Raw genomic sequence first — 16,452 nt, forward strand, 5'->3', positions numbered from 1 at the left:
CAAGTGCCATAAATGGAGTTTGACTGTTGCCAGATGAAAAGCTGGGTGATGTCTGGTTCTGCCACTTGAATTCAGACCCCCAGTACAGGTAATGCCCAGTCTTTTCTGATTATATGCAATGCCTCCCCATCTGTCCTTGGTGGTGGCTGTCTAAGGGAGAAACACAAGAAGAACAGCCTGTCATCTCTGTTGTTATTGGTTACAGCCTTAGAAGTTAGTAGAAGGTAGAAGGAGGCTTTATGATACAAAGAAATGCAAAATGCTGTCTGTGAGTCACTGATTTTAACCAATTATTTTGTTATGGAAAGAAAAATTATTTCATTGGTCTCTAACAAGAGCATGATTAACAGTTAGTTGAAAATCCACTCATTGTAGTTCCACCCTCAATCTTATTTTTCCAGTAGCAGAAGTACTTACCAGTTGGTCATTGGGTTCTTCTTCTAAGACCTGCTGGTTTGGACAATCCTGTATTAGTGTAAATTGTATGTCTATGCAGAATCTGCCAAGCAGAAGAACAACTGGAGGACTCTGAGGATGAGCAGCCTTACCAGAAGACCTATAAACAGTGAGGATATTTCAATATCCCTTTACATGTTGACTCGCCTCTAAACTTTTTTAAAGAAGCAAGTAGCAACCCACATAATGCACCCTACATAGTGTACTACTAGAGAGCATGCAGGGATCTCAGTTGCTTAGAAGCATTAAGTGCCATAAGGTCCCCCTCCAGTGGGACAGAGCCAACCATATCCTGCCTTTGCAACTCCCAATAGAAACTGGCTAGTGACATCATAACCAAGACTCACCCAGCTCTTATTTAGTCTGTATGCACCAGCCACAATGCATGTTTAATGTCTTCACAGAGAATCTGAATGAGCTTCTGTAGTTTGAGTATTTTTTCTTAAAGTATGAAATTATATTTTAAGCATATTTTCTGTTTCCTGCAGGGATAAGAAACAGCAGCAGGAGAAGAACAGGTGGCAGGTGAGGAGTGCGTGCGTGTGTGAGCTTGTATAATACACACTTCATTTAAGCTTATAGACTGAAGGAACTGTTTGGCTGAATTCCCTGCAGAAAAAGCAGTGCTATCTGAGGTGTGCCTGGGCAGGCTGGTGGTGGTTATAAGGCCAAGCTGTAAAAGGGCCACATGAACATTTCCTTGCAGCAAATTTACCAGAGAAATGTGCATTTGGCTAGGGTTGTAGGTAGTAAACAGTGTTTTTCTGTTGCTGTTTTTGAATTATGGATTTGGGAAATGAACTATGCTTTAGAAGTTTACCTGGCAAATAATTATGTACAATTTAAGCTTTAAGCTCTGCATTTGCAAGAGCAGCAGTTATATAATGCATAGGCATATAATGAGATGGTGACCTCCCCCAAACTCCCCTGAAGATTGATCGTCCATAATAATAATAATAATAATAATAATAATAATAATAATAATAATAATAATAATAATAATAATAATAATAATAATAATAATAGGGCGGCACGGATGGTGCAGTGGGTAGCACTGCCGCCTCACAGCAAGGAGGTCCTGGGTTCGAATCCCCGTCGGCCGGGGCCTCTCTGTGCGGAGTTTGCATGTTCTCCCCGTGTCTGCGTGGGTTTCCTCCGGGTACTCCGGTTTCCTCCCACAGTCCAAAGACATGCATGTGAGGGTGATTGGAGAGTCTAAATTGCCCGTAGGTATGAGTGTGTCAGTGAATGGTGTGTGTGCCCTGTGATGGACTGGCGACCTGTCCAGGGTGTATTCCTGCCTTTTGCCCAATGTATGCTGGGCTAGGCTCCAGCCCCCCTGCGACCCTGTTCAGGATAAGCGGGTTCAGATAATGGATGGATGGATGGATAATAATAATAACCTTATTTATTTATTTTATTTGTATATATTTTTATATTTATTTTAACTTTATCATAATGTCAGTATTACCCCTTTTCATTGAAGTGTTACCCCCTTGAGGGGAATCAAGACAAGGGATAGGAAGGGATTTTCCAACACATTTGAAATGCATCAGCAATGGGCCTGTCCATAAGTCAAGTAATAATATCACCTTATGTATGACAAACCACAGACAATGACACAACAGAATGCTGAAGAAGCTATACCAGCACAGAGCACTTCGACTCCACCCTCAACACGCAGTAGCAGAAGCCAGTGTTCCAGTGGCACAAGAGCAGAGGGTGATTTCACTGACAGAACCTCTCCCACCCTCACTCCTGTCAGTCGTTCTGGTAAGAGCGGCCACATGATGATAAATCCATGAGTAGTGCTAGAGAGCAGCACAACACAGTCAGATGATAGAGCATGTTCGGAACAGCAGTAAACACGTTCTCTTCTCTATTCTGTTTGCAGGCCGGAGGCTCTCTGCCCAGCAGACACCTCTCAGCACGCGCTCCAAACGCACAACTATGAGGTAGAGGCTGAACTGGCTTCCACTGTAAAATACTGTATTCTGTATGTATTTTGGTAGATTATGCAGGTGATAAACCTACATTTTACTACATGCTAACAGACTGAAGAAAGAATATTGTGTTGAAAAATAAAATATTAATTTGGTCTGGATGTGTGGTCTACAGTAGTTGGACTGATGGACATGTCATGCACACATTCATGACATTGTGCAACAAACAGGTCTGCCAGAAAATGGACAGACATGGAGTTTATTACTTCTGTTAATAGCGTTGTATTGGACCGCATTCTACAAAAAATATGGCCTCCAATGTCTGCATTATATCCAGCACCTGCAGCGTAGTACCTATGTCGAGTGCCTTCCCTTTGCTGAATAAGTAAAGGAATTAATGCGTGTAACATCATGTTGACATGTGCAAACAGGCTTTCTAAATGTTTCATATTAAATCACTGTGCTTCTCTCTTTAGGGGCAAGAGGGTGTTGTTAACCCCAGAGTCTGAGCAGGTAAAAAGGGCAAAGATGAGCCAGAGCACATCATCGGCAGCTGATATGGAGGTGGTGCCACAGGACACCCCAGACGTCCCCCTATTAGTGGAGGAAATGGGAGAGCCAGTGTCACCCTGTGATCTCGATAGGGCTAGCAATGAGCACACTAACCTACAAGTCAGTGATGGAGTCCCCGCACAAGAGTACATGCATTCCCACGACCTGACAGTATCCATCACCGCTCTATCACCTGTGCCGCAGCAAGTGACTGCTGCATCCCAAACTGAGGGTGTGGCAGAGATAAAGCAGGAGCTAGAGGAGGAGAGGACAAGGAGCTGGCGAGAGGATGAGACTTCAGAGCAGACGCAGCTCCAGAAGAGAGAGACCAGGGAGCTCACAGATTCAGGTGAAGGAGTGCGCCCCTCCCAAGAGATGCAGCAGGACTGGCTGTTCAAGCAGTGGGAGATAGTCTGTAAGGAGAGAGACCTGTACTTGGAGCAGTGGGAGACAGCCAGTAAAGAGAGAGACTGTTACAAGGACCAGGTGGAGATAGCCAATCAGGAGAGAGACCGTTACAGGGACCGGGAGGAGACAGCCAATCAGGAGACAGACCGTTACAGGGACCAGGTGAAGAAAGCCAATCAGGAAAGAGACCAATACAAGGTGCAGATGGAGACAGCCAAAGACCAGTGCAAGGAGCAGATGGAGACAGCCAATCAGGAGAGAGACCAGTACAAAAGGCAGATGGAGACAGTCAAAGACCAGTATAAGGAGCAGATGGAGACAGCCAATCAGGAGAGAGACCAGTACAAAAGGCAGATGGAGACAGTCAAAGACCAGTATAAGGAGCAGATGGAGACAGCCAATCAGGAGAGAGCCCAGTACAAGTTGCAGGTGGACAAGCTGAACCAGAAACTGCAGCAGATGAGGGCTAGCAGCGTGAAGCAGGAGCGATGTGACCAGGTCCCAGGGGGAGAAGATCACCTGGCTGTACAGTTGGAGTTCATCCACAAGGATCTGGACCAGAGCAATGCGGAGAGAGACCGACTGAGGAGCCAGGTGAACATCCAGTATCTTGGCAACCACCATTTCAACACAGTCCTTTTTGTACACATTATACATTTTGCTGCTTGTCTGTTTTATTGTGGTTTTCTAAAATGTAATTTGTATGTGATTTTCATGTGTCGTTTTTCATGTGCTGGCATACGTATTGGGACACATTTTTTGTTGTTTTGGCTCTGTACTCCAGCACATTGGACTTGAAACAAAACAATGAATGATGTTGAAGTGCATGCCGTCAGCTTTCATTCGAGGGTATTTTAGTCCACATCAGGTAATCCATGTATGAATTACAGCCCTTTTTAACCCCCGCTATTTTAAGGGAGCAAAAGTAATTGGACCATTGGCTGGTCAGCTGTTTCATGGCTACCTACTGTAGGTGTCATTGCCTGATTTGCTAATGGTCAAGAAAGCTAACAAATTTGTTGAGAGTTGATTCTACATGTGGAATTTGCATTTGGAATCTGCTGCTGTTGTTTTGCAACATGTGGACCAAATAAGTGTCAATGCCAGTGAAGCCGGACATCATGAGGCTGACAAATCAGAATAAAACAATTAGAGATATAGCCAAAACATTGGGTGTATCAAACTGAACTATGAACTGATACATTGTTAGGAAGCGAGAGCGGATTAGCTGGGGATACACCGCTTACGACCCCATCCCAGTCGTATCGTCTCAGAGCCTGTGACCGTGATTCCCAGGCGACCGGGGACTGTTGTTTGTGGCGATCCTACTAACCCCTGCCGAATACCACCCTTGGAGCGGCGAGCCAATTATGCCGCTCCACGAGAGCCGGCAAGACTGGGACACGAACCCCAGTCCTCGGTGTGCAACTGTAACAAACTGATGCCGGCATCAAATCTGTAAACAACTATTCTGAAGTGCACACTCAAGCTCCTGCAGTGTTATAGGCTCATCTGCTGTAAACTGCTTCTAACTGGACGCATCCCGTTTTGGAAATTGGAGACTGTTAAAGAAAGCCAGACAAGAGGTCTTGTCAAGTTTGATCTTGGACATGGATAGATTAGAATGGAATTCTTTAAATACGTGATTCATGGTGTTGTCGTCTGTATTCTGAATGCTTTTAGGTGGACAAGCTGAACCAGGAGCTGCAGCAGATGAGGGCTAGCAGTGAGCCGTGTGACCAGGTCCCAGGGGGAGAAGATCACCTGGCTGTACAGTTGGAGTTCATCCACAGGGATCTGGACCTGAGCAACGCGGAGAGAGACCAACTGAGGAGCCAGGTGAGCATCCAGTATCCTGGCAACCACCATGTCCACACAGTCCTTTTTGTACACATTATACATTTTGCTGCTTGTCTGTTTTATTATGGTTTTCTGAAATGTAATTTGTATGAGATTTTCATGTGTCGTTTTTCACGTGATGGCATACGTATTGGGACACTTTTTTTGTGGTTTTGGCTCGCATGAATAAGTAGGTGTAATAAAGTAAAACTGTTCCTAATAAAGTGCTGTCTGGGATTGCATGTGTATTCCAAGTCTGGGAAAGCAAGGTTTACGTACAGTCTGGATGGCAGGTGTATTTTCTCAAATGTGTTCTCTGAAAAGCTGCAGAACCTGCGTCTGAGTGTCAGCCGTCTCCTGGTGATCCTCATACCTGAGCTGGACCTGGAGCAGGTAAACTATGAGAGCTGCATCATTGAAGAGATCCTGGAACAGTACCTAGATGGTATCAGTTCTTCCCATCCCACATTTCTTTGAGAAGAAACCAGTCCCTGTCACTCCAACACCTTACCACCCTGATTCCCAGACTGGCCAGAAGTGACCAAATGCATCGCACCTTTAAGATTTCTTGTTAAACATAGTGCCTTTGTTTACAGCATTAATCCTTTCAGTCCCACGCCCCATATTTCAAGTGGCAACACCCCAACCCCAAAGGGTTGGTTGAGAAAATTTAGTAGGGTCTTAATAGGGGCTCAAAGCAATACAATGGCTGTAATTTTGATTGTTTTAAAAGGTTTAGCTTGGGACTGAAAGGGTTACATATGTAACATAATTTTCATACATCCTGTATCCTTTGTGTATTTCTCTGACTTTTGTAATTGTGGTCCAAGAGCATGCAATTCCCAGCTTTAACAGTTTAATGTCACAATTATTTCATAATTTACATTTCATTGGTTTTCTTTTGATAAATTGCATTTGAAAAACTTAACTGAAAACATTCCTCTATTATGCCTCCATTTCTTTTATTTTTTTCAATTTGGCATGTCGGACATTCTAATTTCTTCCTTATTTGGTCCTGTCCAATTATCTGTAACTGCAGCCACATTCATGCATAATCCCTACTGCTGATTTAGGGAAGTGTAGACATATGTGTGTTCTCTGAAATACCAGCTGATTGTTTTCACATCAGAGACCACACCTAAGCTTGCATAGAGTGGAGTTTGAGGAAGACCTTTCCTATGCAGCTTTGACATGCAGTCCGTGGGCACCTGCCCGACCAATGGGGGTTGTTAGAGAGCGGTGAAATAGAGACCCCTAACTGACAGAAGCTGGGCGACTCAATTGCCAATTATGCGTCGCCCTGTGGAGCTGCCAACTGCATTCAGCACTGGCATGGTCCAGATTTGATCCAAGAATGTGGGGCTCACCATTAAGGCTTGCTGCCTTAATTGAATGAGCCACCCAGTGATGTTATTGAGTGAATGAGAAGTGATGTTAATGTTTTAACTGTCTTTTTTAATTTTGAGTATTAAATGCTAGAGTAGTTTTAATCCAGAATCATAGATTATAGAATTCCTGTCAGCCCTGTATACTACTTTGTATGCTAACATTCTGTCCATGTCACATATCATATCTTTCTATGTAATCATTAACACAGTTGTCAATGCCAGATCCTTCCCACACCCCTGCAAGTGTTGTTAAGTCTTATGGCCAAAATAAATGAATGTTTTATGGAGAACTGTTGTGTATGAAGGACTTCCTGTATCTGCTTTGTTATCCCATACTGCACAGAGCGATGCACTTAGCTCACTGAAGACCAAGGGAACTTATCATGCTTTTATCTCAAAGCTTCATGGGGTGTCATCACATTCATGGAGAGACATGCACAATACTGAACTCCTTCACAGAAGGAACCCAAGTCCCGCCCTAATTTGGAATGCCCAACTGCCTGCAACCGCACCCACATTCATGCACAAACCTGACTGCCAATACAGGAGAATGTAAACAGATGTGGTTCTCCTCCAAAACATGTTGTGCCTCTGCTTCTTTTCTCACCGCAGACTATAGCTAAGCTCATATAAAGTGGAGTCAGAGGAACATCATACTGATCTCGATGAAACGTGAACCCCCAGCCGGAGTGGTTCCCAAACCTCTTCTTGAGTACCCCCAACCAGATCTAGGTATTTGTGTTCCATCTCAAGCGTACCTTATACAACTAATCGATCCCTTGATTAGTTGCATTAGGTGTGCATGAGGTGGAATGCATGAAATACCTGGATGAAGGAGAGGTTTGAGAAACACTGCCCTTACCATCTCAACCCTCCCATCAACTGGGTAATGCCATCTCCAATTGTGTGTTGTCCCATGGAGCTACCAGCCAAAATGGGTGCTGGCACAGTCCTGATTCGATCTGAGACCATGTTTATTCTGGTCTTTATAGCACAGCTCATCTCCTGACTGCTCACAATCTTATCGGAGTCTCTGCTGGATGCATGGCAGTATCTACTTTTACCTGTTTATCAACTGTTTTTTCTAACCACTTATACTAAATACTTTTATTGATCTCATAACTTTGTATGGCCTGTGGATATGTGTACATTATGCAGGGAACAGCTTGGAAAATACATCCACATGGAACCTACAAGTTTGGTTCTGCCTGGGGCAAATATTTTGTTTTGGTTGGGAACATTTCATACAGAGTATTGAGAGAATCCCTGAAATGGCTATTGAAAATAAATAGAAAATTGTCACATTAATTTTCAAAAAAGGTCATCAGAGTATAGTGCTGAACATTTTAACATGGGCATTGTTAGTTGGAACAGCTGGATTTCTAAAATAAACATATTTCAATTAATCCTCGCTTCCCTGGCAGAGTATAACTGTGATGTAGCCTCCACAGCCTTGAGGGTGAGACGGATGCGTGGGGGGTTGGACCCAAAATGCACAACTCAGACAAAAGGCATGTAATAAAGTACGTCAGGTACACCATGCAAAAAGGAAAGCTGTCAGAGGGGCAGAAGTACAGGTGGACGATAAGCTCGGGTTGATGACGGCGCAAGAGTCAAGACTGAAGTCAGGGCAAAAGCACAGACAGCAAGCAAAGTCGTGCTACCAGGTAATGGTCAACAAAAAAGAAGTCAATAATCTTTGCTCAATAAACGGGGGGGGGGGGGGGATTTTGCGAAGATATGACACGGAACTGAGCTATATATGCAGGTGTAGACAGGTGCAGACAATTAGATTGAGAGCAGCATGGAAATCAGGTGTGGAGGATTGATGAGATAATTAGAAATCGTTAGTAATAAACCTATCCTGCCCTAGTGTTAGTAAATTAGAAAATGACATGCACAAGAAATGTAAGGTAACATGGTTAGAATGTTAGTATTACCCAATCCTGATCTAAAGTTAGTAAATTAGTGGGAAAGGGGGAATTAAGGGAAATTAAAACAATTTGGGAAGCGTGAGTGACAGAAAGGGAGAGAGAAAAAGCATGAATGCAAGGTTTGCAGAAAGACACGAAAAAGTGTATGCTAATCAATGAATAGAACAACATAACATGAGACAAACAAATCGTGACAAGTTAGCAAAACATGACATGACAAGACGAACAATTAAATCATAACAACAACTAAACATGAAACAACATGACATGACAATGAAATGTAACAAGAAATAAAACATAAAAACGTGACGAGACTAGACTAACATAAATATGTGACATGACACCGTAACTAACCGTAACGTAACTAAGACAATGACTAAACATGAAACATGACGTGACAAACATGAAACGTGACGGGACCCCCCCCTTAATGACCGACTCCTGGCGGTCCTTTGAGCTTGTCAGCGTGGTCACGATGGAAGTCAGTAATCAAAGATTTGTCCAGAATGAGACTGGGAGCGACCCAGGAACGCTCCTCAGGACCATAGCCCTCCCAGTCTACCAAGTATTGCACCCCACGGCCCCTCTTACGAATGTTCAAGAGTTTTTTAACAGTACATGCAGGGTGGTTGTCAATCATGCGGGGGGGAGGTGGTGGGGGATCCGGGGGACATATGGGGTGAGAGGATACAGGCTTAATACAAGAAACATGGAATGTGGGGTGAATCTTAAGGGAAGCAGGGAGTGACAATTTAACAGAGGAAGGGTTGATGATGGCGGCACGGATGGTGCAGTGGGTAGCACTGCCGCCTCACAGCAAGGAGGTCCTGGGTTCGAATCCCCGTCGGCCGGGGCCTCTCTGTGCGGAGTTTGCATGTTCTCCCCGTGTCTGCGTGGGTTTCCTCCGGGTACTCCGGTTTCCTCCCACAGTCCAAAGACATGCACGTTAGGCTGATTGGAGACTCTAAATTGCCCGTAGGTATGAGTGTGTGAGTGAATGGTGTGTGTGCCCTGCGATAGACTGGCGACCTGTCCAGGGTGTATTCCTGCCTTTCGCCCAATGTATGCTGAGATAGGCTCCAGCCCCCCTGCGACCCTGATCAGGATAAGCGGGTTCAGATAATGGATGGATGGATGGATGGATGGGTTGATGATGCTATGGATCTTAAAGGGACCAATAAAACAGGGTTGCAGTTTGTGGGAGGTGGATTGGAGGGGAATGTCCTTAGTGGACAGCCAGACGGAGTCACCTGGTTTGTAGGCAGGAGCTGGTGTGCGGTGGCGATCAGCAAAACGCCGATTACGGTCTGCCATGCTTAAAAGCGCGGCCTTGGCATCCCTCCAAACCTTGGCGCACCGTTTCATGTGGATGGCGAGGGAGGGAACAGCAATCTCGGCTTCCTGGTCAGGGAACAATGTAATGTAATGGAACAGTGGAGGTTGGTAGCCCAGGGAGACCTCAAATGGCGATTTCCCGGTGGCGGCGCAGGGTAAGGTGTTGTGTGCGTATTCAACCCAGGTAAGCATCTTGCTCCATGCGGCTGGATTTTTGGCCGATACACAGCGTAGAGCAGCCCCCAGGTCCTGATTGGCCCTCTCAGTTTGACCATTGGACTGAGGGTGGTAGCCCGAAGAGAGGCTAGCTGTGGCCCCGAGGGCCATGCAGAACGCTTTCCAAACTTGAGAGATGAATTGAGGACCGCGGTCTGAAACAATGTCCGAAGGAAGTCCGTGAATGCAAAAAACTTCTCTCACCAGAACGTCAGCTGTCTCTTGGGCGGTGGGCAATCCAGCCAGGGGGATGAAGTGTGCCGCTTTGCTGAATTGGTCCACCACAGTCAGGATGGTGGTGTTACCCTCCGAAAGGGGAAGTCCGGTCACAAAGTCCACTCCAATGTGGCTCCAGGGTCGGCTGGGCACCGGCAATAGTTGAAGCAGTCCAGCAGGGGCCTGGTGAGATGCTTTGCTTCTGGCGCATGTGGTGCAAGCCTTGATGAAGCGTCTGGTGTCAAGGATCATGGAACTCCACCAGAATTTTCACTTAAGCACAGCCAAGGTGCGGGTAAAGCCAGGATGGCAGGAAAGGAGGGATGAATGGGCCCATTGCAGCACCTGTGTCCGAGCGGCTGAGGGAAGGTATAGGCGTAATCCGGGGTTGGACCTGGGATCGAGTTCCTCCCGTAGAGCCCTCTGGATCACCGACTCGATTCTCCATGTGACAGACCCAATGGTGCAGGAGGCAGGAAGGATGTTCTCAGGAACCTCACGCTCAGAACAGGTGTTGAATTGACGGGAAAGGGCGTCAGGCTTAACGTTTTTAGAACCCGGGCGGTAGGTCAGTGAGAAATTGAACCTCCCGAAGAACAGTGCCCATCTGGCCTGTCGAGAATTCAGCCTCTTGGCTATCTGGAGGTATGCCAGGTTCTTGTGGTCGGTCCAAACGATGAACGGCTTCTCGGCCCCCTCCAGCCAATGTCTCCACTCCTCCAGCGCCAGTTTGACTGCCAGCAGTTCTCGGTTTCCCACGTCATAATTCCTCTCCGGCGGGGACAGTTTCTTGGAGAAGAAGGCGCAGGGGTGTTGTCGGTTGTCCACGGCCGCCACCTGAGAGAGCACAGCTCCCACCCACGTGTCGGAAGCATCCGTCTCTACCACAAACTGGCGGGTGGGGTCGAGGTGTACCAGGATGGGAGCGGAAGAGAACAGTCTCTTGACCTTGGTGAAGGCCGTCTCAGCTTCGGGGCTCCACCGGAATGGCAACGCAGTGGAAGTCAGCTTGGTTAGAGGGGAGACCACTTGACTATAGGATCGGATGAACCTTCGGTAGAAATTAGCGAATCCCAAGAAGCGCTGGAGTTGCTTACGTGAGGTGGGTGTGGGCCAGTCGGTGACTGCCAGAATCTTCTTGGGATCTGCCCTGATCCGTCCCTTCTCAAGGATAAACCCAAGGAACTCAACTGTGTTGGAGTGGAAGACGCACTTCTCCGCCTTGACGAATAATCTGTTCTCTAGAAGTCTCTGTAGAACTTGCCTGACGTGGTTTTCATGATCCTTGGCATTAGTGGAGTAGATTAAGATGTCATCCAGGTAGACAAACACATGGCAGCCCAACAAGTCCCGAAGAACATCATTCACCAGGGCCTGGAACACAGCAGGAGCATTGATGAGGCCGAATGGCATGACCAGGTATTCGAAGTGTCTGAGAGAGGTGTTGAAAGCGGTCTTCCATTCATCGCCCTCACGGATACGGACCAAGTGGTAAGCATTGCGAAGATCCAACTTGGTGAAGATGGTGGCCTCGTGAAGTGGGTGGAACGCAGAGTCCATCAAGGGCAGAGGATACTTGTTCCTCACCGTGACGTTGTTCAGCTCCCTGTAGTCGATGCACGGGCGTAAAGAGCCATCCTTCTTCTGAACGAAGAAGAACCCCGCGCCAACGGGAGAGGAAGATGGGCAAATTAGTCCGTTAGCCAGGCAGTCTCGGATGTACTTCTCCATAGCCTCCCTTTCCGGTCTGGAGACGTTGTATAGACGACTTGAGGGGAGTGACGAACCGGAAAGGAGCTTGATGGCGCAGTCGTAGGGTCAATGAGGCGGCAGTGACTGAGCTTGTGTCTTGGAGAACACTGTACCCAGGTCATGGTAAGGAGTGGGAACCTTCTCCAGGGAGGGATTGGGAATCTGTGGTAGAGCTAGTACTCCCTCTGCTGGTGGTGGAGCGGAACGCAAGCAGGACAGATTGCACTTGGTTAGAACTCCAGTTGATCGTGGGGTTGTGTTTCTGGAGCCAGGGTAATCCCAAGATGAGTTGGTCATTGGGGGACTGGATGACGCGGAACTGGATCATCTCCCGATGGTTTCCAGAAATGACCAGTTCCTCGGTAGAGATCCTCGTACCGGCCCGGGACAGCTCCATGGGTTCGGATCCCTCAGACTGCTACTCCTCCAGTCGAGGACTTGGCCCCAGCCTGGGGTATGGGTTGCCGGGAAGGATCGGTCTATCAGACCGACGTTGTCTGGCACGGTTGTCCAGGCGGATCGCGATGCGCACGAGTTGGTCGAACTGGGTGATGGGGTCCAGTCGCGCCAAATTGTCCTGGAGTGTCTCACTCAGGCTGGCCAGGAAGAGATTAGGCAACGCCGCATCGTTCCAATTAGTGGCCGCCCCGGGAATGCGGAAGTCGATGGAGTGGTCTGCCGCGGTCTTCCGTCCCTGGCGCAGAGCAATCAGTCTCTGGGATGGCTCCTGGTCGCTGGATGCGTGTTGGAACACCTTGGGTGGGTAGGCTCCTCCCGTGGTTGTGGCAGGACCGCGACGGCGAGCCTCTTCATCTCCGCACACAGTTCACAAATCTCCAGGTGAAGCTCTGAGATTCCTTGTGAATGCTGCCGGACTATGGCTCCTTGTTCCTGGAGGGCGTGGAACATAGCAGTAGAGTCAGCAGGGTCCATTGTGGCGAAATTGTTCTGAGACGGGTGCGTGGGGGTTGGACCCAAAATGCACAACTCAGAAACAATAGTAATATAAAGTCCCGTCAGGACTTTATTCGGGACGAATCCCAGGAGCGTGGTCAAAACAAGCAAAGTCCATACACGTAGATCCAGCCAATAAAACAATAAATAATCCGAAAACAGTGCCGAGGGAAGAGGCAAACTCGTAGTCGATAGACGTGCAGGGAGGTCCAGTAGCAGGAGAGCTGTCAGCGGGGCAGAAGTACAGGCGGGCGGCAGGCAGGGTCGTAGTCGAGGGCGATGTGGAAGTCGTACCCGTAAACAAAGCAGCGAGGCAAAGGTACAATAGCAGTAGGTGAGGACGTAGTCAAAAACAAGCGATGGTCAACGAAACAGAAATCAATAAACGGTGGTCGAAAAACAGGCTTGGATCTTAATGTGAAATCAATGGTAAATAATGCTCAAGAGTTGCTTTGACGGACAAGAGGCAGACAATTTTGCAAAGAACAGAAGTGCGACTGGGCTATAAATGCGGGTGTAGACAGGTGTAGACAATTAGTTTGAGAGCAGCAAGGGAATGGAAAACAGGTGCGATGGATGACAAGTTAACAAGGTAATTAGTAATCGTTAGTAATAAACCTATCCTGCCCTAGCATTAGCAAATTAGTAAATGACATGCACAAGAAACGTAAGGTAACATGAACACATGATTAGTATGTTAGTATTACCGAATCCTGATCTAGCATTAGTAGATTTAGTAAATAGACAAGGGCAATAGAAACAATTAGGGTGTGAGTGACAGAAAGGGAGAGAGAGAAAGCCGGAATGCAAGGTTTGCGGAAAGACATGTAAAAGTGTATGTTAAACAACGACCAGTCTACGTAACAATAAACATAAATCAAAACATAACACTAAGCGAACTAAGATGATAACCACTCAACATAACAAGGTAAAATAATCATAATGAAACATAACTAGACATGACAAGACAATAATCGTAACAAAAAATAAACTAAACAACATGACGAACCTAGACTAACATAATTCATGATGAATACGAGACAAGACAAATGATTAAACATAAAACAAGGCATGACAGACCTGAAACGTGACACATGCAATGTATTTAATTATGTAAGGTTAAAGAAAATTGGGGACCCTTGTGAAGCACTGCTGTGGATTGTGCAAGCATTAAATAGTAATATGAACTTACCAAATAACCAACTTGCATTTGGCGTCTGCCAAATGCCAATAATGTAACTTACCAACTACATGAAGTAGATATGTCTAAATTAGTTTCATGGGCAATATATTTGCTTGTTTGAGATTATATAGCCTACATTTAATGGGTGTTAAAACATTTGGCAAAAACAAAGCTATCATTCTATAACTTGGAAATATTCCTTACATTCTTACAAACAACACAATTTATAAGATTGTTTCGTGAATATAAGTGTAAAAGTAAAATGTTATTATTTGATGTATGCATAGATCACATGAGTTATTTGGATATACGATAGGATATATGATACTTTGGGAGTTGGTAACATAATTTGGAGAAAAGTGAGATGATCAAAAGACCTAAATTACTGCTTAAATGGTGATACAAATAAATCTTTCAATCCAATCTACTGTCATCAGGCTGCTTGTTTATTATATTCATACATACAGAGACTGATAAACATTATAGCAATTTAACCTGTGAAGGCAAAATGCATGGAACACCCCTTCCCGCTCAGTCACAAATACGTAACTTTGGCTCAGCATTGTATCTGAAATGAATCTGCCATCTAGCAGCTAATGGAGTCGGATTATTTGAATATAGGTGATCCAGGACCTGGTCAAATTGAAAATGAATTTGAATCCAAAATGTCCCCGATATTGTTGCCTAACCGACTGTTTTGAGTGGGATTATTTTAATGATTTCAAATGCAATGCAAATACGTTTTATTTAGGAATGTGTTTGATAAATGCATTCATTAAGCGTAGCATTAGTTCATGCAGGCCACGGTAGTCCGCATCTCCAGATAGGGTTGCCACACGTTCTGGTTTTCCTGGGATTGTTCTCTTTTTTGAGCGACTGCCCCGGAAAATGACAGAGTCCAGAGTGAGTGCAACTGCGTCAGGATCAGGGTCAGACGAAGAACTCCGTGGGGCTGGTGACTGTGTTATGTTCCTGTGTTCTGTGTGTTAGTGTATCATTGTTTAGTATTATTTATTCTTGTAATTTATTATTTTTCATATTTCATGCCTGGTTCTGTTTATTTTCATTAGTCTTTGCACTGGTCCTCCCCTGTTATGTCTGCGTCTGAATGTTTTCCAGTCGAGTCACTCCCCTGTCTGCGTGCCCCACTATTCGGGTGGTTACGGTAGTTTTCGGGGTTCAACATTTTTTCTAAACTCGCGATTCTTACTTCCTGCTTTTTCTTGATAGTTAAATGTTGTAAAGCACTATTCTTACTAACCACTACTAATCTAGGTTTTGTACAGTACTAATCCGATTAATACACTTACTGTCTGTCTAACTAACTAACAATCACTTTTATTGGGTAGTTTAGAAATATTCACGTTACTAACTCACTAACGCATCTCTTAGCATTTCTGCGCTGTTCTATAACTCCGCCTTCCTATGCTATCCCTTATTTCTCGTTTGTTTCAGCGAAGTGTTCGCACTGTCTCTTAACTATCACTACGTCTTCAATCTATGCATTGTCTACTCTCTAGTCCAGAGCCGTTTGTTTTACATGTGTGTCTTTGTGAATCCAGCCCGCGTTTTTGTTTTCCCCCTCGTTATTGTCCCATTACCCTTTCATGTGTTTCACCTGATGTTCATTTGTTAGACCGCCCTCACTCCCATGCCCCGCCTAGTTTGTCTCATTTCCCTGTGTATTTATACCTGTCCTTCTCAGTCGCACGGCGCTAGTTCGTCTCGTCCTGTTTCTGTTCCCGAGCCCTTGATTCCTTCCCCAAGTTCTAGCCTCCTTGTTTCCTTGCCCTTGCCCTTGCCCTTGCCCTTGCCCTTGCCCTCGCCCTTGCCCTCGCCCTCGCCCTCGCCCTTGCCCTCGCCCTTGAGTCCTTGCCCTTGGTTATATGTTTATCTGGTTTTCCTGTTTTGACCCCTGCCTGCTTCCCTGGACTATTCTTTGTGTTTTGTGGATTTCTGTACCTCTGCCTGTTTGGACTGACCCCCTGGATTTTGACCTTGGTTTGTTTTGTGACTACACTCTGTCTGCCCCATCACCTGTGAGTAAACTTTCCATTTTCCACACCCCTGTGTCTGCTTCTGGTTCCTCTGTCCGCCCTGCCGTAACAGACTGTGCATAGGTGCCTCAGAAGAGGGGAAGAACCTATGTTTTTCATTTTAGTTTGAGCCTACTTTTTGTGAATAAATGCACCCTTGAGACGCACGGTCTTGTTTTTCACTCTAAATGATATGCACATCTCCCTGATTCCCGCTCTGGTTGCCACAAAGTGCACCTG

At 45.9% G+C, this 16,452-nt stretch overlaps 1 protein-coding gene across 1 annotated transcript; it reads left to right on the forward strand.

Annotated features, from left to right (window-relative positions):
• The first annotated feature begins 32 nt into the window (after window positions 1-32).
• On the forward strand, window positions 33-6,876 carry LOC133125322 (paramyosin-like). The gene is made up of 8 exons (XM_061237152.1): window positions 33-88; window positions 497-565; window positions 945-981; window positions 2,070-2,229; window positions 2,351-2,411; window positions 2,876-3,953; window positions 5,043-5,198; window positions 5,523-6,876. The coding sequence occupies exons 4-8, from the start codon at window positions 2,073-2,075 to the stop codon at window positions 5,673-5,675; spliced, it is 1,605 nt and encodes a 534-aa protein (XP_061093136.1). The 5' UTR covers window positions 33-88; window positions 497-565; window positions 945-981; window positions 2,070-2,072; the 3' UTR covers window positions 5,676-6,876.
• The last annotated feature ends 9,576 nt before the right edge of the window (window positions 6,877-16,452 follow it).

This window comes from Conger conger, chromosome 3 (genome assembly GCF_963514075.1).
Source record: "Conger conger chromosome 3, fConCon1.1, whole genome shotgun sequence".
NCBI classification, from domain to species: domain Eukaryota; kingdom Metazoa; phylum Chordata; class Actinopteri; order Anguilliformes; family Congridae; genus Conger; species Conger conger.